General features: G+C 35.6%; 1 protein-coding gene and 1 long non-coding RNA gene across 3 annotated transcripts in view; one reads left to right on the top strand and one right to left on the bottom strand.

Moving 5' to 3' along the window:
• USP32 (ubiquitin specific peptidase 32) overlaps nucleotides 1-25,410 on the top strand; it is a 233,469-nt gene that overhangs the window by 133,771 nt on the left and 74,288 nt on the right. For both annotated transcript variants that reach the window (XM_060646580.2, XM_060646581.3), the window contains exons 6-11: nucleotides 9,009-9,140; nucleotides 10,686-10,793; nucleotides 12,096-12,211; nucleotides 13,191-13,253; nucleotides 15,645-15,728; nucleotides 23,904-23,965. In XM_060646580.2, the coding sequence (XP_060502563.1) occupies nucleotides 9,009-9,140; nucleotides 10,686-10,793; nucleotides 12,096-12,211; nucleotides 13,191-13,253; nucleotides 15,645-15,728; nucleotides 23,904-23,965 (565 nt within the window). The remainder of the gene's footprint in view (nucleotides 1-9,008; nucleotides 9,141-10,685; nucleotides 10,794-12,095; nucleotides 12,212-13,190; nucleotides 13,254-15,644; nucleotides 15,729-23,903; nucleotides 23,966-25,410) is intronic.
• LOC132687943 (uncharacterized) overlaps nucleotides 1-25,410 on the bottom strand; it is a 117,413-nt gene that overhangs the window by 81,414 nt on the left and 10,589 nt on the right. The window lies entirely within an intron of this gene.

Genomic DNA, 25,410 nt, shown 5'->3' with positions numbered 1-25,410 from the left:
AAATGTGTCTCTAAATAAACTAAGAAAGAACTTTTGGAATTTCCTTAAAATGTATCATAAGAATGAATAAGCCTGATGAATAACTCAGATTTTTTAGTAGTGGATTTGAGGTAATTAATGTAGTATTTTGGGCTAATTTTGAATGCATTTTGATTATTCTTTTGATGTCTAATTTAAATTTATATTTCTATTTTATTTATTTTATATTTCTATTTTCTAATTTAAATTTATATTTCTATTTTAGCATTTATTATCTCAATTAAAAATATGTGTGTTATTATATTCCCTTGCAACATTTTAGCTGGCATTGCTGGCACCTTCTTTCAATAAGAGAAAAAGTATGTCAATGATTCTTTGACCATAAACCCCTAGTAAATCTCCATGTCCCTTTTTCATTATCCTCTTATCGGTTGTACAAGATGTAAGGATTACAGCCATTTTAAGTAGATCTCAGAAGGTCGTTGCATTTGTGAACAGGTTGCTTCCTCAACAGTGTTCAAGAAATGTGTTACTGTTTGAAAACGCTTGGATGTTTTGCCAGTTTTTTGTTTGTTTGTTTTTAATGAGAACCCATTTCTGGCATTAAAGAGCTATTTCTGCAGCTGGAACCTCTGGTAAGATGGGACTTGATTAGGATGGCCCAAGTGTAGGCCAGGGATTATTTAGAATGTTGGGAGTATGGTGTGCTGCTGTTGTGAACCAGAAAAAAATTATACTTTTAGATGGGTGATAGATTCATTCGTATTTAGCTAGTAAAATATAAATTCTGATATTGATCTATGAGTTGCAAGTAGAGTAATTATTATTGCAGTCATTACCTCTAACTTCTTTAAGTGAAAATAAAGTTAGTTCCCTTCCCTCTTCCCAGCACTTCAGTTGCCAGTTAATGTAATAATATATATAATTTATTTTAGCCTGCTTTTGGCAAATATTTGATGATGAATTGCATGCAGTCTATAACCAAAATATGAACAGATCACATAAGCGTAAGAGGGAACTGTAAAGCATGGTTTTAATTGGTGACCATGACGATCTGATCTTTTTTTTTTCTTTTAAATATATTCAACACATCTTTCCACATTTTTTTTTCTAAGTTTTTTTTTTTTTTTTTTTTTTTTTTTTTTAGCCTTTATTCATTTTTGAGAGACATAGAGTGAGCAGGGGTGGGGCAGACACAGAGGGAGACACAGGATCCAACGTAGGCTCCAGGCTCTGAGCTGTCAGCACAGAGCCTGATGCGGGGCTCCAACCCATGAACCATGAGATCATAACCTGAGCTGAAGTCTGATGCTTAACTGAGCCACCCAGGCGCCCCTCCGCATTTCTCCTTTAGCAAAGAAATTGTGCTTTTTAAGGAGATTTATAAACAGTTATCAAAGGTAAAAAATTTTGAGAGTCAAGTCAGTGTGATTTGTGTGTGTTTCTAATTTAGTGTATTGTATAAACACTAATTAATCAGAAGTACTTGTTGAGCATATGGTCAGTACCTAGAAGTATTCAAATGAGAACATAGTTTCTGTCAAGGCTACTGTCTTCCTTGTTTTGTTTCAGGGTCAGATTTTTTATATGTAGATCTACTACTTAGAAGAAAGTTTAGAATTTGAGAAAGCAGTTTCTCTGCAGGAACAAAAAGGTTTCTTTTTCTTTCATACATTGTAAATGAAGTGACCAGGTATCTTATTTTGGAAAAGGAAACAGTAGTGCTATCTCAGTTTATATATCAGACTCCTGTGATTACTCTCCTTACTAACTTTTTTTAATGTTTATTTATTTTTGAGAGAGAGAGTACAAGCGGGGGTGGGGGGTGGACAGAGAGAGAGGGAGACACAGAATCTGAAGCAGGCTTCAGGCCCTGAGCTGTCAGCACAGAGCCCGACTCTGGACTCGAAACTATGAACCATGAGATCATGACCTGAGCCAAAGTCGAACGCTCAACTGACTGAGCCACTTGGGAACCCCTAAATATTCCTTTTTAGTAAATTCAGTTATATAGGTATTTGATAGATACCTCTGTTTTAAAAAAAATGAAAACTATGTACTTATGTAGAAGTTTTGCATATTTTTAAAATTTAGTTTTAGTTTCAAAATTATTGGACCTTTGCAAAGGTGGATTCATCAGGAGGTTACAGTGTCAATGAATGTAGTATATTTGATATTTAGTTACAAAAGAGAATCTATGACAGTGTGTACTCTTGTATGAAAATTTTATCTTTTTTGTATCATAATCTTCCTTGATGATTTTTCTGTAAAATTTTAAAAATGAACTTAGCCCATTATTTAAAACTATGAACAATGATTTTGTGTAATTTGACAAAAACAAGTAATCTTGTTCCTCAGTGTATAGTTACTTTTAATAATTAATAAGTAATTAGTTCTTTTTAAATGCCAAAGTGTAGGGTAACTTCATTGTCACTCTTAGAATTCCTGTTCATAGATTTTATGGATCATTAAGAGGACTATTCTGGAGATAGCAAAGTTAAGAACTTCCCAAGAGAGCATTCTTCTTTGTAAAATGGGGACAAGTTAGAACCAGTGTACTTGACCCCAGGTACATATTGTCAAGGCCTTTTTTGTTTTTGCCTATGGCAGGTGTGGTCATTTCCATGAGTTTTCTTCTGCTTCAGAGTAAATTACAATACTGGCTTTCTGAATATCTCATTTCTTCCATCTGTTGATGTATAATTACACAAAATTCTATGTTCCTAGTGCAGTGTTATTTTTATATTTTACTTTCAAAAGAATTTTACTCTTAGATCTTTTAAGTAACAACCTCTTTTTTTTTTAGGTTTTAGGCATAGCATCAGGGCAGTATAATGAGTAGGGGGGGCTCCTGGTTCACTCAGTCATTTATGTGTTCACCTTTGGCTCAGGCCATGATCTCAAGGTTCGTGAGTTTGAGCCCCACATTGGGCTCCACATTTTCAGTGTGGATTCTACTTGGGATTCCCTCTCTCCCTCTTTCTTCCCCTTCCCCACTTGGCTTTGCTCCCTCTCTCTGTATCAAAATGGATAAATAAACTTAAAAAAAAAAAAAAGAATGGAGGTAGGAAAGGAAAATAGATATTAGCTTTAAGTCCAGGGAACCCCTTGGAAGTCAAGTAAAAGGAATATAATTTCTTTTAGGGGTGCCTGGGTGGCTCAGTCGGCTGAGCGTCCGACTTTGGCTCAGGTCATGATCTCACGGTTTGTGAGTTAGAGCCCCACGTCGGGCTTCGGATTCTGTGTCTCCCTCTCGCTCTGCCCCTCCCCTACTCACACTCTGTCTCTCCCTCTCTCTCAAAATAAACAAACAAACAAACATTAAAAAATAAGTAAAATAAAATTTCGTGAAGTGGGGCGCCTGGGTGGCTCAGTTGGTTAAGCGTCCGACTTCAGCTCAGGTCAAAATCTTGCAGTTGGTAGGTTTGAGCCCCGCATCTAGCTCTGTGCTGAAGCTCAGGGCCTGGAGCCTCCTTTGGATTCTGTGTCTCCCTCTCTCTCTTTCTACCCCTTCCCCACTCATGCTCTGTGTCTCTCTCCCTCTCTCTAAAAATAAATAAACGTTAAAAAAAAAGTTTTATAGGGGGACACCTGGGTGGCTCAGTAGGTTGAGTATCCGACTTCGGCTCAGGTCATAAACTAATGACTCATGAATTCAAGCCCCACTTTCAGGCTCGGTGCTGACAGCTCAGAGCCTGGAGCCTGCTTTGGATTCTGTGTCTTCCTTTTCTCTCTGCCCCTCCCCTGCTTGTTCTTGCTCTCTCTTGCTCTCTCTCTCTCTTAAAATTAAATATTAAAAAAAAAAAACCCATAGTTCTCACAATGACATAATCTGACCATTTTTTCTTTGATTTTATCTCCTACTACTCTCTTATTATTCTCCCCTTCATTAACTCCATTTCAGCCACTCTGATCTTCTTTGTTTTCCTTGAGCTTGCTAAGCAAGCTTTCATCTTGAGGCCTTCCTTGTTCTCTAGAAAGTTTTTTCTCTGTGATTTGTCCCCTTGCCTCCTTCAGATCTCTACTCTTATACCACCCTCAGTGTGATCTTACACCCTGTTTAACTCCATGGTATGCCTCTATCAAGGCCCTGTTGGGCCATGGTATGCTTCTTCATTTATTCAGATCTGTAATATTAGTTACAAAGTGTTCTTCATAAAAGTTTCATTTATATCTTAAAGTTTACTTTTAGATATTTGTTTCTTGTGGGGAATTGCTATTTTTGTGTTTTTTGTCTTTTATATTTTCTTACATGCTATTGTTATATAAGAAAAGCATGGATATTTGTATATGTTTTTGTATCCTTATAGATTTTTAAACCCAATTATAATTTGTAAAAAACTGAGTTTTTTGATATGCATTCTGCTTTACACAAAGAATAACCTTGCTTCTTCTTTTCTAATATTGTACTTTCATATTTATATCTTATTGCACTGGTGAGAATTTTCAGATTCATGTTAAATGCTAATTGAAGGGTTCTGCTTTAGGTTGGGAAGTAGAAGGGTATAAAAGACTTTCACTTACACTGTAATAACATGAAATCACTACATAGACGAAACAATCATACTCTTCTTTAAAGCCATTGCATGCAGGGGCACCTGAGTGGTTCAGTCAGTTAAATGTCCAACTTTGACTCAGGTTACCATTCATGGGTTGGGGCCCTGCATCAGGCTCTGTGCTGACAGCTTGGAGCCTGGAGCCTGCTTCTGTGTCTCCCTCTCAGGCCCTCCCCTGCTGTGTGCATACTTGTCTGTCTGTCTCTCTCTCTCTCTCTCTCTCTCTCAAAAATAAACTAAAAAAAAAAATAATAAAGCCATTGCATACAAAGAAATCTTAGAAAAAAAAAAAAAAAGAGGGTGCCCAGTTGGCTCAGTCGATTAAACATCTGACCTTGATTTTACCTCAGGTCACAATCTCAAGGTATGTGAGTTTGAGCCCCACATCGGGCTCTGTGCTGGTGGCAGAGCCTGCTTAGGATTCTGTCCCCTCTCTGCCCCTCACCTGCTTGCTCTCTATAAGTAAATAAAATAAATATTAATAAATAAATGAAAATAAACTTTAAAAAAAAAAAAGAAAAGAAAGTGAAACTCCAGAGAGACAAAGCCCTTCCTGGGTGATCAAGGGTATATAGGGTGTTTTCAAATCTCAGGCCAGATGCTGAGGTTGGAAGTAAGGCTGGCAGGGGAGTGAGCCTGCCTGAGGACAAGTTGTGCTGGAATGAAGAAAAAGTAGCCAAACTTTTGAGAAACCTGTTTCAGATTTGAATCTGAAGGAACCCTACATACAAAGATAATTTTTGCCACCCAGTTCTCTCAGGTGGAAATCTTGCTGATTGGGGGCAGGCTGAGAAGTGAAAAGAGATCTCTTGATTTTACAGTTTTATGGCCTAACAATTTTAAAATCTCAGACTCTTGAAGGGTCACAGTCTCAAGGCTCTTTGGTCCCTAGGTGCTGTCATTTTGTGTAGTCTCAGTTTTGAAGTCTTGCAGTCATGCACTTTCAAGGTCTAACACAGAGATTGGCAAAACCTTTTCTTAAAAAAGGCAGATAGTAAATATTTCAGACTTGTGGGCCATATATCTGTTTATCACAATTACTCAACTTTGCCATTGTAATACGTTAGCAGCCATAAATTATATATGTTAGTAAATGGTGTGGCTGTGCTTTAATAAAACACTATTTATATGAACATGCATGCAGCCTCCAGGCTGGAGTTTATGGACCCCTAGTTTCAAAAGCTAGCAGTTTCTGGGTTCTCTTGAATAGAAATCTGAACTCAGTTTTCAAAGCATTTGAACTGAAGAAAAACTTAGTCTAACCAAAGCTGCCATCAAGCTCCTATCCAAAATCTTGTATGGTCAGTGATATCCGCCCCATGGAAGTTTAAAGACTGGGCATTTCCTGTTTTCAACATTCCTTTGTATAGATAGATAGATAGATAGATAGATAGATAGATAGATAGATAGATAGATAGATACTGATTGCTATCTGGTATTCAGTCTGAAGAATATCCTTTAATATTCCTTTTGATGCAGTTCTGCTGTTGATGAATTCTTTGAGCTTTGGTCTGTCCAAAAAGTTCTTCATCCCCCCTCCCCTTTTTTGAAGGATATTTGCATAGGATATAGAATATGAAAATAACAGGTTTTTTTTCTTTCAACATTTTTCCCCCATTGTTTTCTGGCTTTTCTCTTTTTTTCTTTTCTTTTCTTTTCTTTTCTTTTCTTTTCTTTTCTTTCAACTTTTTATTTATTTTGAGTGGGGGAGAGTCAGAAAGAAAAGGAGAGAAAATCCCAAGCAGGTGCTGTCAGCACAGAGCTTGACATGGGGCTCAACCCCATGAACTGTTGAGATTATGACCTGAGCTGAAACTAAGAGTCAGACACTTAACTGACTGAGCCATGCAAGCACCCCTGGCTCCCTTGTTTCTGAAGGGAAATCATTGCTTATCATAGTTCCCTTGTTTGTAGTAGGTTGTGCTTCTGTTTTTTGCTGCTTTAAATTTTTTCTATTAGCAATTTGATTGTGACTTGCCTTGGTTTGGTTTTCTTTGAATTTTTCTTGCACAGAATTTATTGAACTTTGGTATCTGTGGAATTATAGGTTTCATCAAATTTGGGGGAATTTTCAACTGTTTTTAGTTCAGATATTTTCTGCCTTCCCTTTCTGGGACCCCATGCATGTTATGCTGTTTGATACTATAGTTCAGTACGGTTCTAATATTTCAGTTTTTTTCTCTCCTTATGCTTCCATTTGGATAGTTTTTGTTGCTTGGTCTTCATATTCACTGATCTTTCCTTTGTAGTTTTTAAATTGCTATGAAATTCTCTAGTGAATTTTTTATTTCAAATATTTGTATTCATCAAAATAACAGTTGGTGGGCACCTGGGTGACTCAGTCGGTTGAACTTTGGACTCTTGGTTTCACCTCAGGTCATGATCTCACAGTTTCATGAGATCAAGCCCCACATCGGGCTCTGTGCTGCCAGCACGGAGCCTGCTTGTGATTCTCTCTCCCTCTTTGCCCCCACCTCACTTGTGCACATGCACACACATGCAGACTCCGGTGCTCTCTCTCAAAATAAACATATTTTTAAAAAACTATCAGTTGGGGGATGCCTGGGTAGCTTGGTTGGACATCTGACTTCAGCTCTGTCATGATCTCTCGGTACGTGGGTTCGAGCCCTGCCTCGGGCTCTGTGCTGACAGCTCAGAGCCTAGAGCCTGCTTCAGATTCTGTGTCTTCCTATCTCTGCCCCTCCCCTGCTCGCGCTCTGTCTCTCTCTCAAAAATAAATTTAAAAAAACATTTAAAAAATTGTAAAAAATAAGTAGAAAGTATCAGTTGGTGCTTTTTTAGTTCCCCCCCTTTTCCCCTCAACGTAGTCATGGTTTTCCTTAAATTCTTGAGCTGTTTCCAATAGATGTTTTAAAGCCTTGTCTGCTAATTCCAAATTCTCTGTTATTTCTATAGGTTTTTGTATTGACTAATTTTTTCCTGATTTTGGATCACTTTTTCCTGCTTGTGTCATATTTTTTTGGATGCTAGACATTATGAATGTTATGGCTAAGTGGATTCTTCCTTTAAAAGGAATTTGTTTTCTTTTGATAGGCCGGTAAATTACTTGTGGATCAGCTTGGCATTTTCAAGGATTTTTTTAAAAGCTTTATTAGGGTGGCATGCCTGGGTGACTCAGTCCATTAACTATTTGACTTTGGCTCAGGTCACGATTTCATGGTTCTCGGGTTCAAGCCCAGTGTCGGGCTCTGTGCTCAGAGCCTGGAGCCTGCTTCAGATTGTGTGTCTCCTCTCTCTGCCCCTCCCCTGCTTGTGCTTTGTCTCTCTGTCTCTCAAAAATAAATAAACATAAAAAAAATTTTTTTTAAAGCTTTATTAAGTCTGAAGTAGCATTTACTCTAGAGTTTTTTCCCTTCTAATTAAGTGTGACCTTCTTAATCTACTCCCTGTGTTCAGGAAAGTGTCTCTACTCTGGCTAGCCAAAACTTAGGTATCTCCTAGCCCAGCCTCAAATGAATTTCACTATATACATACATAGCTTACTATTCTGCCAAAACTCAACAAGAGTCCTATGCAGATTTCTGGAGCTCTTTCTTTGTATAACTCTTTCCTCTCCAGTATTCTGCTTTGCAAATTTCGGCTATCTTAACCTCCCAGAACTATAACTTCTCTGTTTAACTCAGCGAAATCTCTCACTGCTTAGGTTCCTCCAATCTTGCCAAGGTCTGGAAGGTGATTGCAGGCAAAAAGCCAGGGCACTGGAAGGACTCACTTTGTTTGCTTTCTAAATCTTACTTCTTTGCATGGGGTGGGGGGGCGGGGGTGGCGGGGAACAGCACATGGAAAATGTAACTGTGGTTGGAGCATATCTGTAATTTTTTAGTCTACCTTCTGATGTATGAGGGGTGAAGGACATTCATGTTTTCATGATGCACCTATTATTTATCACATTATAAATCCTATCCTACCTCATCTGTCATTTATTGACTTTTGTCATTTATAGCATCTTTTTCATATTCTTTTTTATTTATTTAATAAGTATTGAATGTGTAAGTAGTTACCATATTGACAGGATGAATCAGACATGGATCCTGCTGTTAGGATGTTTACAGTGTAACCAGGAGCGAATATGTATATAAAATCTTTAAATCCAAGATAGAAGTTGAAAATTATGAAAAGGGAGTATAGATAAAAGTGGTATAGGAAGCCAAAAAGAAATGTCTCAGTTGTTTATTATTTTACATGTTGGGTTTAAGCAGCCTACTTAATGGGAAATTGTGAACATTTTTTCCTGATTTTTAAAACCACTTTTATATTAATTCAGATTTAATTCTCATGCCATTTTAATATAACGTATTTGTCTTCCAGAGTTTTGTTTTAGGTAATTATTATTTTTAACAATTGAATCAGAAAATTAGTAAAATATATCCTTGGAAGTTATGTGATCAGGATGAACTAACTGCCCAGAAGAGAAGTCTGAGGTTTTATAATGTTATTTGATTTGACTCTCAGTGGAAGAATCAGACATCATTGATCTGGAGAAACGCTATTGGTTGCTAAAGGCTCAATCCCGGACTGGACGATTTGATTTAGAGACATTTGGCCCATTGGTTTCACCACCCATTCGTCCATCTCTAAGTGAAGGTAGGTCTGTTTTCTACAAATGGCAAACACACCTGAGTCCATCTCTTATTTCTAACCATTACATCCATCTTAACTCTAAAATGCCATAATGTTATAAGTTTGCAAATTTCTTGCAAATAGCATTGTTTAGTGGGAAAAAAACGAAAAGGGGAATGAAGATTGTAGTCTTGAGCTTCCTATTCTACCTGTGTAACCTTTCATAAATCAGGTTAGCTCTCTCTGCACCTGAATATCCTCAAATATAAAATGAGTTGGACTAAGTTAGTCACTGTATTCCAATGAAGTGTCTTAGCCTATGGTGCATGGAATAGGGTGGTGGCCACTGTGTGGGTAAAGCTCCAGGTTTCCACCCATAAGTCCACCTCTTTCTCACCTCAAGTGCCTCTACTATTTTTCTTCTACATAAGAAGGTTCCACTGCTATATCCTTCCCCCTACCAAAAAAGATTTAAAAATTACTAGCCTGGAATATCTCTGAGGTTCTTGCTAGCTCTAAACTTTTCATTGCTATAACTTTTTTTTTAATTAGGAATACAAAGAATAATTGTGGATAATATCATAAAAATCATATTTGGGATCTGAATATTTGGGTTGTGTTCTTCTTAACTTTTCTTACTTTTGGCAAATCACTTAACCCCATCTGAGCTTTAGTTTTCTACTCTTTAAACTAAGGGCACAGAATTCTTGAAATATAGTCTGTATTCTTCAGATTCCTGGGGTACTTTAGAAGTACTTATTGGGGGAGCCAGGACAGATGGGGATCTGGGCTTTTCCACCTTACTTCAACAGTACAATTGTGTTTTCACCTTTTTAGAATTGCAGGTTGAAAAACCATTTTATTTGAGAACAAAATTATTCCATTTCTATGTTTTACACAAAGTTTGAAAACCAGAGTTGCCTGGTTGGCTCAGTGAGTTAAGCATCCGACTCTTATTCTCAGCTCAGGTCTTGATCTCAGAGTCCTGAGTTAAAAAGTTTGAAAACCACAAGATTACAAATTTTCTTTTGTTTTTGATTTTAAGTATTTATTTATAAAACATAAACATACAAAGAAGACTGCAGTACAGAATTTCTTTTGTTTGTAACATGTTTTTCTTTGCTTAATGAAAGAGGTTTATGGGAGCTCATATATTATCTTTAAGTATACAGTTCAGCTTTTCTCCTTTTTTCCTTTTTCTTCTCAATCTAAGTAAGGATAATAGTAATTTCTGATTATTTTTTCAGTTCTTAATTTTTTTCAATTTATTTTAATTTTTTACATGCCATCATCATTTTTAGCTGTTACAAGTGATAGAAGATAGAGACAAACAGGCAAATATAACCAAACACAGGATGATAGGAATGTGTTTTCTGCTATGGTCTTTAGTTTTAATTTTAATTATGCCAGGAGAAAAATACTTCCTGAGGCAGTAGGAGCTACTGATAAACAATTTTTTTTTTTAATTTGACCAGTTTGTGGGAGTCATGCCTCTTTTCATAAACATGATATTATTAATATTAGGAGACTTGTTGGCTGTGATTTATGGTATCTTTTCCTATTTTACAGGTTTGTTTAATGCTTTTGATGAAAATCGTGACAATCACATAGATTTTAAGGAGATATCTTGTGGGTTATCAGCCTGTTGTAGGGGACCCCTGGCTGAAAGACAAAAATGTAAGTGTGTTAAACTTTGTCACAAAATTTGCAAACTACACAGAAAGAATTAGCATTCATCTATATAAAATCATCTGTGTATTAAGGCTTGAATTTTTATCACATTGTCAGGTTCGTAAATATTAGTCTCATGTTGAGGTTTTCCTGAGGTCAGTTTAAGGATTCACTCATCTCTTCTTTTTTACTGTGGAGTAGTTTGGGATCTTTTTGATTAATAATGGGATTGATTTTCCTGATGAATTTGCAGTTCATGATCAATGAACTATATCACTTACAATATATTTGACAGTGTTAAGCATTTGGAAAATATATTCTGGTAGTCTATAGAGAATTTTGTGTCTTGCATAATTTAAAGTACAACTCATTTTCTGTCACTTGTATACATTAATATTTTATTAGCAAGATGAAATTTATGATCAAAACATAATTTTATTAAATACTAAAATGGTCTCTTTAACCTAGCTAAAATGTTATTGTAGCATAATTTACAAGCATAAGTATATTACATTGTTAAATCTTAACCAGATATGAGAAAATGGAGCAGTTTACATTTAATTGGAACCTAATTCTAATGTATTTACTAGGGTCATCATCACTGTCTTTCTAAAATACAGCTTCACAAACATGAAATAGATACTTAATTTTAAAAATTCAGAATTCTTCCCTGATGATATGCCATTACTACAATCTGACTTTATGGTAGATCATTTGTTCCCATTAAAGTTCTAATATTTAAAAAGGAGGCCAAAATTTTGCATCTCAAATGAGGTGAATTATCACCTTAAATTTGTTTTTAACTTTTTTTTTTTTTTTTTTTTTTGCTGATGGGCTAACAGAAGGTAACTATAGTGATTTGTTTGGAGCTAATTAGCAAAGTGCTGATATTCCGTGTAAATGGAATACTTTCAGCACTATAAAAATCAACTTATCAGTTTTAAATATTAGAAAGTAGTATAAAGGCTTGAATTGCCTCCTCAAAACCTGTGAGATATTGTGATATTTATTGTATAGTAACTCCCCCCCCCCCCCTTTTTTAATCAGTTTGCAAGGAATTTAACTCTAAATTTGGGTAAAGCATAGGACTGTAACCCAGGTACTGATTCAGAGAGAGATTTACGAAGAATGCAGGAAGCCCTACAAGTTTAGAGGACTTTAATGACATATTATAGTTTGCTCCAGATGAGAACTTAATCCAAATATACTTGCTTGAGAAACTAATTTTGCTAGGTCAGCGTCTAGTAAAAGGCATTGTACTTCAGAATAGAAAAGTAATTTTCCTCCATAAGAGTTTCTTTTCTTTAGTTTGTTTCAAGGTATTTGATGTTGACCGTGATGGAGTTCTCTCCAGGGTTGAACTGAGAGACATGGTGGTTGCACTTTTAGAGGTGTGGAAGGACAACCGCACTGATGATATACCAGTAAGTTCTGATTGTATACATATTGTTGTATGTAAACTTCCAATAGGAAAGTGGAGTGGAGAATTTAAAAAGAGAGAGAAAAGGATTTGTTATTATTTTGAGTTGCTATATTAATGCTACATACTCAAAATATTCATAGCTGAAGGTACAAAATAGGAAAGAGAATGTATCTTAGAAAATTTAATAAACTGAACTTACTGTGTAAAGAATGAAATTACAGGAAAATTGTCTTAATTTTTTTTAAAGGAAACCTAAGAACTTATTAAGGTAATTTAAAAAAATACTTGGGGCACCTAGGTGGCTTAGTTGGTTGAGTGTCTGACTCTTGATTTCTGTTCAGGTCATGATCCCAGGTTCATGCGATCCAACTGAGCATGGAGCCTGCTTCACATTCTCTCTCCCTCTCCCTCCCCCGACCCCCCCCCCCCCACATGCACACACTCTCTCAAAAAAAAAAAAAATGTATATTTGACTGATGGTTACTAGAGGGGAGGAGTGTAGGGGAATGGGTTAAATAGATGATGGGGATTAAGGAGGGCACTTGTGGTCATGAGCCCTGGGTGTTGTATGGAAATGTTGAATCACTGTATTGTATACCTGAAATGAATATAACACTGTAAAATAATAATAATAATATTAAAAAATTTTTAAATAGGGGCGCCTGGGTGGCTCGGTCAGTTAGGCATCCGACTTCCGCTCAGGTCATGATCTCGCGGTCTGTGGGTTCGAGCCCTGTGTCGGGCTCTGTGCTGACCGCTCAGAGCCTGGAGCCTGTTTCAGATTCTGTGTCTCCCTCTCTCTCTGCCCCTCCCCCGTTCATGCTCTGTATCAAAAATTAATAAATGTTAAAAAAAATTAAAAAAAAATTTTAAATAAAAAAATTAACAATACTTGACTAAAATACAGTATTCTGTAGCCATTGAATAATAAAATGTAACTACTCTTTTCTAATTACTCCTTTGGATTTTTTTTTTTTAAGGAATTACATACGGATCTATCTGACATTGTAGAAGGCATATTGAATGCACATGACACCACAAAGGTGAGTCTAGCTAGGGCTAGGATAAATTATATTCTTTTCTGAAAATACCATGTACAATGAATTAGGATATATAGCTTATATACATATTTGAATCCCTTCTGCATCACTTCCACCAAAGGTTTATTTGGACCTACAGTTATAGTACCACGAAGTTGTCTCTAAAGATAGCCCATTCCGTCTTTAAACAGCTCCTTAAGTGTTTATATATATAAACTTATATTTTACAACTAGATGTTTTATAAAAATTAAATAGACATAGCCCTTGACATCTATGGTTTATAATATTTATTTCTTCCATTTTAATAAGTTATAGTAGGGCTAACCTTATATTGAGCAAAAAAAGTCACACAAAAAAGAATACTTACTGTGTGATTCCATTTATGTGAAACTCAAAAACAGAGGCAAAACTGATAAATGGTGATAGGTATTAGAATAGTGATTTGGGGAATGCATGGATTAATTGGGAAGGACCATAGGATATCTGGGATGATAGAAATGATTTTTTATCTCAATTTGGGTGATACATATATTCCTAAATTATTTTTTTCTAATAGTATTAATAATGATGTCTTCTGAATTATTTAATAGCAGCCAGGATAATCACGTAATACCAAGAGTAAGCATATACTTAACAAAGAATAAATTCTTCTTATTTATTTTTTTTTTAGTTTGACAACATTTATTAGTAAGGATATTATAATAGGTTTATTCCTATAGCTTACATTACTGTAATGTCTTAGTGTCACCGTGTGAAGTTGAAAATAATGCACATATGTGAGGCATATTTGAGTTATTTTGAGCCTTTCCCTTCAAATTTTGACATGTACCAAGTACCAGATTGGTAGGATGTAGACTACAGTAGTATTACAGAGGTTTAGATAAAATAAGTGACATTAGTTTTTTTTTTCTTTCTTCAATCATGATTCTAGAAGGAATCATCATAGGCTTATTAACTAATGCTCAGTAACAGAGGTGAGTTTTATAGGGCTTGAGCTTTGGCAGTACAGATAGTCTCCCTTGTTTACCTCTCTCTACCAGAAACTAAGGTATCCACTTCTATTTGATATGCGTAGAAACCTGCAACAATTTCTGTTAGAAAATGCCTCATGTAGAGGTACAATTTTTAATACTTTTTTTTCTGAATAATAAATGGTAGGAATTATTGCTGTCTATTTATGTAAGATGGAGTTTCTACTTCTGGCTCTATTGTAAACTTTAACAAGAAGATAATTTAATTTAGCTGTTCCATCTCCATGTAGCAACAATAATGAAATAGTAACAGTTCAGAATAAAACTTGGGCCCTTCAGCCAAAGCTGTTCACTAGAGACAGATTATGTCAATATTATGCTTTTTTTTTTATTAAAAAAAAAAGCGTAATACTGGATTTGGATTTAGTATTAACATACTAAATTTGGATTTAATATTAACATACTAAGAAGTTGTATTGTGAAAGCTAATAATCATAACTGTAGTAATTGAAAATCTTTTCTTACATGTGGTTAGCATATAATGAAAAGAGAACATATCAATATCATTAAATAATGAAAGCAAAAAACATTATTCATCTAAGATTGATAAGTAATTATGTGAACACAAGCAGTAAGAAATATTTGGTTATATTGCCTTTATATGTATATGGAATTTTTTGTACACATTGACACTATAAAAATGCTGCCTTTACTCAACTTATAAATTATTAAATTTGTTTTGGGAAAATCTTATATAGATACTCATTTTTGATATATCAGAAATTTATTATCAAATTCCTTTAAATGTCTAAGAAGTCTGATAATATTGGTAGATATTTCTAAGAAGGTTGTAGAAAATTGTTAGAATGAAAGGACATAATCCAGAGTCTGCTTTTTTGCTTTCAAAAATTAGTAAATAGGTGGCGACTTCAGCTCATGTCATGCTCTCATAGTTTGTGAGTTCAAGCCCTGCTTCAGAGCCTGGAGCCTGCTTTAGATTCTGTATCTCCCTCTCTCTCTGCCTGTCCCCTGCTCATGCTCTGTCTCTCAGAAATAGATACTAAAAAAATTTTTTTTTAATTAGTAAATACTCCACTTTATTCAGAGCCTTTTGTGGTTTTCCCTAGATAACCCTTGAAGCAGAAGATAATGTGAATTATTTCCCAGGTTATTGGAGGATAAAGCTTATTGATGATAAATTATCCTCATTACCATTGACTGCTTTGAGAGAGTTTTGTTGCTTTTAAACTTATCCTAGCTGGCCTAGTTTTCAGATGAACATGCAGCATCTACTTTAAGTTATTTGTTTGCTTTAAAATAAAAATGACCAATATATGTTTAATAAATCAGATTTTACTCAAGTTCAGTAAAAATGAGGACATTCTTTACATGAGATCTTTTTAAACATTGTTTCTCTTTCAGATGGGCCATCTTACTCTAGAAGACTACCAGATTTGGAGCGTGAAAAATGTTCTTGCCAATGAGTTTTTGAATCTCCTTTTCCAGGTAGGTTTGAAGTAAATGACAGGTACAGAGAGTAATAGTACCAGTAGTTCTACATCTGTTTCATTGTGTAGTATAACTGCAACTCAGCTACAAAACCGCATATTATAAAAAGAACTGTAGGGGTGCCTGGAGGTCTCACTTGGTGAAGCATCCGACTCTTGATATCTGCTCAGGTCCTGATCTCATGGTTCCTGAGTTTGAGCCCTGAGGCTACACTGTTAGTGCAGAGCCTGCTTGGTATTCTTCCTATCTCTCCATTTCTCTCTGCTCCTCCCCCACTTGTGCGCTCTCACGCGCGTGCTCTCTCTCTCTGAAAATAAATAAATAAACATTTAAAAAAAATTATTTAGGGGCGCCTGGGTGGCTCAGTGGGTTAGCGTCCGACTTCGGCTCAGGTCACGATCTCATGGTCCATGAGTTCGAGCCCTGCGTCGGGCTCTGTGCTGACAGCTCAGAGCCTGGAGCCCATTTCAGATTCTGTGTCTCCCTCTCTCTCTGCCCCTCCCCTGTTCATGTTCTGTCTCTCTCTGTCTCAAAAATAAATAAACATTAAAAAAAAAATTTTTTTTTAATTATTAAAAAAAACTACATTATCCTGTATACACCTGAAAGATGCTAAGACAGAGGGTGAGAGCCCACCGAAGCATCTCAAAATCATGGGAGATAGAAAAGTAGAATATAGCTGATTATGTATATTTATCTTATAATTCATGATAGACCAGCATGTTAGATGCATAGATAATAATTTAGATTGCAAAAGCCATCATAATTTCTTATTTTTCTTCACTGTTGTCTTTTTTAAAGGTCCTTCCTAATAAGTGAGGCAGTGTGAACAGAAAGATGAATCATAAGTAGGCAGCTGTAGAATTTTCAATGTACACAGTGTCTCCAGTTAGGAGATTATCTTGGCTGCAAGGCTGTTTCTAAATTTTTTAAAAAATTCTTTAGAAGAAACAAAAATTGAAGAAGGAGGAGAGAAAAGGTGCCAGGAATGAACATTAAGTCATAAGGCTTGCCAGATTTCAACTATTTTCCTAGTTGTAGTTCTTCTCTTGCTCCAGTTAAAAACAATAATTTATGGTTTCCATTTTTTATAATTTTTCACAAATATTTAAGTTGACTTAATAGTGATATTTTAGATTCCTCTTTTTTTTTTTTTTTTAAGTTTATTTATTTTGAGAGAGGATGTAAGCGAGCAGGGGAGGGGCAGAGAGAGAGGGAGAGAATCCCAGGCAGGCGTGACACTGTCAGTATAGAGCCTGGTACAGGGCTCGATTTCATGAACTGCAAGATCATGACCAGCCAAAATCAAGACAGATGCTTAACCAACTGAGCCACCCAGGTGCCCTATTTTAGATTCCTTATTTTATTTTTCTTTCCTTATACCCCTGTGAAGGTCAGAAGTTTGTTATGTTTATATCTATCATGTTCTTCTGTTTTATGTAAAGAATAAACATGGCTATGCTAGAATAAATGGAAACTGGTCTCTTCCTGATAGCTAATGACTAATTACATACACACACACACACACACACACACACACACACACACACACGTGCGTATACATACACATACATATACGTATATATACACATATACATACACACACGTATGTATATATATATATATATATACACACATATATACACACACACACACACATATATATATATATACACATACACGTGTGTGTGTGTGTGTGTGTGTATACATACACACACACAATCTGATAAACCTATAATATCCATTTATATCAATCAGTTGTTCCACATCAGTTACAATTTTCAGCAGGGATTTTAACTTGATGGCTTTATAAAATATAAACGTACAAAAATAATATAAGTCACTACTCCAAACAGAAATGACTTGGTAATATGAAAATTGGTAATATGAAAATTGATCAACTATTTTTATCTCATTTAAAATAATATCCTTATTTATCTCATAACTTTTAGATCACTTAGGCTTATGCCTATATCATCTTGTAGCTATTGCATAGCATAACATTTTGATTCTTTTGTATTGTCTTTCCTATTTTCTCATTCTTTTTTTTTTTTTCTCATTCTTATCAAGAACTTGCAGTGGCAGTATTTTTCTGACTCTAATTTATAAATAACCAAATGCTTGAGATTTGCCTTTGTGTATGTGTGTTTCTAACATTATATTATGAAGAGCTAAAAGGTTTTTCACATGAATACTTATCACCTACATTTTAACATTATATTTTACTGTATTTCATATTCAATATGCTTTTAAAACTGTATGTTCACTTAGTATATGAGTAAGAAGACTGTTATGCTAAGTTATGCTAAGTTATATTATGCTACGCTAAGGTTTAATTGTTATCTGTGTCTTAAAATTGGTAGAGTTAGTTGGTAAGTCTAGTGATAAAAGCTTGAATTATACTCTTACTTTATTTGCCAAGATCCCTCTTGGCTGAGTGTTTTAGGTATTTAAGTGTAACATATATAAGTGTTAACAAAATTGGAAAACCATCCCTGTGGTAATATCTTTATTTTCAGTCCTTCATAAACTCAGTGGCCAATATTTTGAAGTATTCTAAACATAATCGGGGTGTTCTGTCTTGTGCATTATCAAAAAGTATCAAATTTTAAAGAGTGTGGTAGACAGAATAATGCCCACCACAACCACCACGTTATCCATGCCCTAATCCCTAGAACCTGTGCATACGTTATCTTACATGGTAAAAGGGACTTTGTAGATGTATTGGACTAAGGACTCTGAGATAGGGAGATTAGCCTAGCAGATGGGTCTAATTCAAATAAGTCCTTAAAAGTAGAGGACCTTTTCCAGCTGTGGTCAGAGGGAGGGAGGGAGGGAAAGGAAGAAAGAGAGAGAGAGATGACGTTGGAGGAAAGTTAGAGATGCAAACTTGTTGGCTTTGAGATAGAGGAAGGGGCCATGAGCAAAATAATGTGGGTGAACTCTAGAACTGGAAAAGGCAAAGAAGTGTGTTCTTTTCATCTCCAGAAAGGAATGCAGCTCTGCTGACACCTTGATTTTTGAATTAGTGAGACCCGTGTCTAGCTTTTGACCTACAGAACCATAAGATAATAAAGTTACTTTGTGTTAAGATGCTGAATTTGTGATAATTTGTTATAGAAGCAATAAAAAAAACCAATGCAGAGGGAGATAATCCATATTTATGGATTGGAAGGCTCAGCATCTTGAAGATGTCAGTGTCAGTTCCCTTTAAATTGGTTTGTAGACATTCAGTGCAATCCCAATTAAAATTGCACTGGCATTCTTCTCAGAGCTAGAACAAACAATCCTAAAATTTGTATGGAACCACAGAAGACCCCAAATAGCCAAAGTAATATTGAAAAAGAAAACCAAAGGGGCAGAAGGGATCACAATCCCAGACTTTAGCCTCTACTGCAAAGCTATAATCAAGACAGTATGGTATGGCACAAAAATAGATACATAGACCAATGGAATAGAATAGAGACCCCAGAATTGGACCCACAAATTTATGGCCACCTAATCTTTGACATAGCGGGAAAGAACATCCAATGGAAAAAAGACAGTCTCTTTAGCAAATGGTGCTGGGAGAACTGGACAGCAACATGCAGAAGAATGAAACTAGACCACTTTTTTACACCATACACAAAAATAAACCCAAAATGGATGAAAGACCTAAATGTGAGACAGGAAACCATCAAAATCTTCGAGGAGAAAGCAGGCAACAACCTCTTTGACCTCAGCCGCAGCAGTTTCTTGCTCTACACATCTCCAAAAGCAAGGGAATTAAAAGCAAAAATGAGCTATTGGGACCTCATGAAGATAAAAAGCTTCTGCACTGCAAAGTAAACAGTCAACAAAACTAAAAGGCAACCGATGGAATGGGAAAAGATATATGCAAATGACTTATCAGATAAAGGGTTAGTATCCAAAATCTATGAAGAACTCATCAAACTCCACACCCGAAAAACAAATAATCCGGTGAAGAAATGGGCAGAAGACATGAATAGACACTTTTCCAAAGAAGACATCCAGATGGCCAACAGACACATATGAAAAGATGCTCAATGTCACTTAATCATCAGGGAAATACAAATCAAAACCACAATAAGATACCACTTTACACCAGTCAGAGTGGCTAAAATTAACAACTCAGGAAACAACAGATGCTGGTGAGGATGTGGAGAAATGGGAACCATCTTACACTGTTGGTGGGAATGCAGACTGGTGCAGCCGTCTGGAAAACAGTGTGGAGGGTCCTCAAAAAATTAAAAATAGAACTACCCCATGACCCAGCAATAGCACTACTAGGAATTTATCCAAAGGATACAGGAGTGCTGATTCACAGGGGTACATATACCCCAATGTTTATAGCAGCACTCTCAACAATAGCCAAATTATGGAAAGACCCTAAATGTCCATCAACTGATGAATGGATAAAGAAGATGTGGTTTATATTTACAATGGAATACTACTTGGCATTGAGAAAGAATGAAATCATGCCATTTGTAGCAACATGGATGGAACTGGAAGGTATTATGCTAAGTGAAATAAGTCAGAGAAAGACAGATACCATATGTTTTGACTCATATGTGGATCTTGAGAAACTTAACAGAAGATTATGGGGGAAGGGAAAGGGAAAAAATTAGTTATAAACAGAGAGGGAGGGAGGCAAATCATAAGAGACTCTTAAATACAGAGAACAAACTGAGGATTGATGGGCTTGGGGGAGAGGGGAAAATGGGTGATGGTCATTAAGAAGGGCACTTGTTGGGATGAGCACTGGTTGTTGTATGTAAGCGGTGAACCACAGGAATCTATCCCCAAAACCAAGAGCACACTTTTACACACTGTATGTTAGCCATTTGACAATAAATTATATTTAAAAATAAATAAATAAATAAATAAATAAATAAATAAATAGGTTTGTAGATGTGGCGCATTCACAATCAAAATGCCAAAAAGCCTATTGTTGTCATTGTTTTTGTGGAACTGGACAAGCTGATTCTAAGTACATACAGAAGTGGAAAAGGCCAAATGCAACCAGGATAATGTAAAGAACGATGTTAGAGGACTTACATTACCAGATATTAGGACTTAGTATAAAACAGTAGTATTAAGACGATGTGATACCTGCGTGAAGGTAGACAAATAGACCGGTGGAACACTATTGAGAGTTTTTAAACAGACCTACATGTATGTGATCACCTGACTTATAACAAAGAAGACTTTGCATTGCATATGGGAAGGGGTGATCTTTTCAATAAATGGTGTACTGGGTCAATTGGTATCTCTGTGGGGAAAAATGCATTATTATTCTTCCTTCTTACCCATATATCAAGATTAATCCAAGTGGGATTATAAATCTAATAAATTTGAAAGGTAAAGATAAAGCATCTAGAAAATAATTTGCAAGAATATTTTAGTGCCTTTGAGGTGGCAAAGACTTCTTAGGACACAGAAAGCATTAACCACAAAGCAAAAGTTTCTAAGTTGGACTTCAGTAAAATTAAGAATTTTTTTAGGGGCACCTGGGTGGCTAAGTCGATTAAGTGTCTCCATTTGGCTCAGGTCATGAACTCACAGTTAGTTTGAGCCCGCATTGGGCTCTCTGCTGTCTGCACAGAGCCTCCTTCAGATCCCGTGTTGTTGTTCCCTCCCCCACCCCACCCCCTGCGCTGCACCTACCCCACTCATGCTCACTCTGTCTCTGTCTCTCAAAACTAAATAAACAAATTATGTAAAGAGCCTAAATGTCCATCAACTGATGAATGGATAAAGAAATTGTGGTTTATATACACAATGGAGTACTATGTGGCAATGAGAAAGAATGAAATATGGCTCTTTGTAGCAATGTGGATGGAACTGGAGAGTGTTATGCTAAGTGAAATAAGCCATACAGAGAAAGACAGATACCATATGTGTTCACTCTTATGTGGATCCTGAGAAACTTAACAGGAACCCATGGGGGAGGGGAAGGAAAAAAAAAAAAAAAAAAAGAGGTTAGAGTGGGAGAGAGCCAAAGCATAAGAGACTCTTAAAAACTGAGAACAAACTGAGGGCTGATGGGGGGTGGGAGATGGGTATTGAGGAGGGCACCTGTTGGGATGAGCACTGGGTATTGTATGGAAACCAATTTGACAATAAATTTCATATATTAAAAAAAATAAAAATAAAATATCTACAAAAAACCCCCAAAACAAAACAAAAAGCTAAATAAACAACAAGTCATTTTTTTTTTTTAAGTGAGGAGCTACCATTTAAAAAGTGAAAAGATAAGTTATGCAGTGGGAGAAGATATTTATGAAACCTGCATCTGACAAGACTTGTATCTAGGGCATACAAAGAATAAAAATCAATGAGAAAAAGGCAAAACTTCAATATAAAAATGTGAAAAAAAATCCTGAAGAGATGCTTCACAAAACAGAATGTCCCAGTAGTTAATAAATGAAAAGGAGCTCCTTAGTCATCATGGACATACTTATTAAAACCACATGTGAAATTCAGTAGACATACCCCAGAATGGTTAGTTTTTAAGTGATATGAAGTATTGGTGAGGATAACAAGCACCTGGAACTCTCATATATTGCCAATAGGATGTAATTGTACAATTTGTAATAATTGTAAATTATTACAAACACATTGGAAATTGTTTGGCAGTATTTATGAAAGTTGAACATATATTTACCTGGTGACCCGTAAAGTCTACTCCATATGTAAAACCTACAGAAACTGGTGTTATCTGGGCGCCAAAAGACCTACAAGTAAGTTCTTAAAATCACTATTTGTTGTAGCCCAAAAAACCCCAGAAAATGACCCAAATACTTATTAATAAATAAATACATAGTAAGTAGATTGTGGCATGTGCATACAGTGGTATACTTTAAAGCACTGGAAAATAAGTCTAATATTGCTACACCCAACAACATGGATGAATCTTACATAAACTTGAGCTGAAAACACTAAACCAAAAAGTTCAAAAGCATGCCAAACCTATTCTATGGTGATAGTATTCAGGATAGTGGATACATCAGAGAGGTGCAGTGGTGTCTGTGAAGGAACCCAAAGTGGGCTTTGGGTGAGATAGCAGTTGTTTTTTTACTGGGTTTCATAGATATTACTTTGTGAAAAGTTGTTGAACTGTACACTTAAGATTTGTTCACTTGTAAGCATGTGTATTTCCATTTTCTATAAGTTTGCTTAGAAAAATAGGTTTCAAAAGCTCAAATATCTGTCAATATGAGAATGGATAAAACAGTGGTGTGTTCAAACAATGGACTACTACTTAGTAATGACAATGAACTACTTACTCTAAATAGATAAATCTCAAAAACCCAATTTGTGGATTTTGTTGTTACGTAAATGTCACCTCAAAAGGTAAAACTGTAAACAGATCTTGAACTCTCTGGTTAATGTTAGCCATGCTGATGTATTTATAAAGAGCTGTACTACTGTCTGTAATTTACTTTGAAATGCATCCAAAAATTAAGGATGGATGAATTAATGGATAGATGCAAGTATAATAAAACGTTAATGTTAGAATCTAGATAATGGGTATGACATGTTCAGTGTTAAATTCTTTAAACTTTTCTGTGTTTTTGAAATTTTTCATGAGAAAATATTGAAAAATTACATCTGTTGATGATATTTAGAGAAACCACATAGAGGAAATGAGCCTTAAAAAGTATATTTTTAAAAAGCTTATTTAGCATTAGTGGCAATAATTTTTTCTCTTTGAACTGATTAAACTGAAATGCTACCCATATTTTTTGTCTCCTATATCCTCTGCATCTCCCCTCGCCTTTCTCCTTGAGTGCCATGATTTGCTCTTCAGATTTCAGGAAAGAAAATCATATTCCCTGTGTGAGATATCTTAAAATACATAGTATTAATGAAATGTTCTGGTAAATAGTTCTTTTCTTCTGTCTCTGTCTCTATCTCCGTTTTCCTCCCTCCCTTCCTTTCTTTCCTGTCTCACACAGAGATTTGGAAGTTGGCCTCTATTGAAATAGTTTGTTTAGAAAACAAACAAACAGCTCAAGTTTAAAGTTCAAACATTGATAATTCATCAGTTGAAAGCTACTGCTAATTCAGATTCCCATCTACAAAATGGAACTCATGCAGAGCATGTGAAATTTTATACAGTCCAGTCATTGGCACCCGTGAAGTTTGATTTACCACTTTTTTCTCTAGGTATGTCACATAGTTCTGGGGTTAAGACCAGCTACTCCTGAAGAAGAAGGACAAATTATTAGGTAAGTTTATAGTTTCAATCAGTGTACTTTTCATTATATAGTTGAAATTTCCGACACTTGAAATATATTGTTATTAAGTAACATGTCCCATTTTAATATAATCATTATAGTGACACCTTGTTTCTCCAAATTAGTTTATATTGAAATATTTTTGTTAAAATAATTTCCTAACCAAGGGATTGGATTAATTTAGAAATCATATTCTCTTTAGCTTTAAAATTGCACCAAGTACTGAATTTAATTTTTTGAAATAAGAAAGACATCTTAGGGACACCTGGGTGGCTCAGACGTTAAGCGTCCTTTCGGTTTCAGCTCAGGTCATGATCTCACGGTTCATGAGATTGAGCCCCATGTCGGGCTCTGTGCTGATAGTCCTGAGCCTGCCTGGGATTCTCTCCCTCTCTCTTTCTCTGCCCCTCCTCTGCTCACATGTGCATGCTGTCTCTCCCAAAATAAAAAAACTTTAAAAAAAAAGATATTTTATAAGATGAAAGGTTGCAATTTTTCCTTACTACAAAATAGTTCATGTTTATTGTAAAAAGGTTTTTATAAAGTAAAGCTAAATAAAAAGAAGCAAAAAAAAGCCCATCATCTCTGTATTTATAGGTAATTGCTGTTGACATTTTTTCAACTGTATTGAGGTGTAATTGATATCTAAAATTGTAAAATATTTAAAGTGTACAATTTGATTTGATATGGGTACGGATTGTGAAAGGATTCCAACCATCAAGTTAACATATCCATCACTATTCCCTCACATATTTCCTTTTTTTAAATTTATTTTTTTAATTTACATCCAAGTTAGCATATAGTGCAACAATTATTTCAGGAGTAGATTCCTTAATGCCCCTTAACCATTTAACCCACCCCCCCCCCCACAATCCCTCCAGTAACCTTCTGTTTGTTCTCCATTTTTAAGAGTCTCTTATGTTTATCCCCCTCCCTGTTTTTATATTATTTTTACTTCCCTTCCCTTATGTTCACCTGTTTTGTATCTTAAAGTCCTCATATGAGTGAAGTCATATGATCTTTGCCTTTCTCTAATTTTGCCAATTCCATCCACATAGTTGCAAATGGCAAGATTTCATTCTTTTTGATTACCGAGTAATACTCCATTGTATGTATGTATGTGTGTATATATATATATATATATATATATATATACACACACACCACACCTTTATCCATTCATCCATCGATGGACATTTGGGCTCTTTCCATACTTTGGCTATTGTTGATAGTGCTGCTATAAACATTGGGGTGTATGTGCCCCTACGAAACAGCATATCTGTATCCCTTGGATAAATACCTAGTAGTGCAATTTCTGGGTCGTAGGGTAGTGCTATTTTTAATTTTTGGAGGGATCTCCATACTGTTTTCCAGAGTGGCTACACCAGTTTGCATTCCCACCAGCAGTGCAAAAGAGATCCTCTTTCTCCGCATCC

The sequence above is a fragment of the Panthera onca genome, chromosome E1 (assembly GCF_046562875.1).
Source record: "Panthera onca isolate mPanOnc1 chromosome E1, mPanOnc1 haplotype 2, whole genome shotgun sequence".
Classification (NCBI taxonomy): domain Eukaryota; kingdom Metazoa; phylum Chordata; class Mammalia; order Carnivora; family Felidae; genus Panthera; species Panthera onca.
The sequence above is the reverse complement of the archived record's forward strand: the minus strand, read 5'-3'. Positions and strand labels throughout refer to the sequence as shown.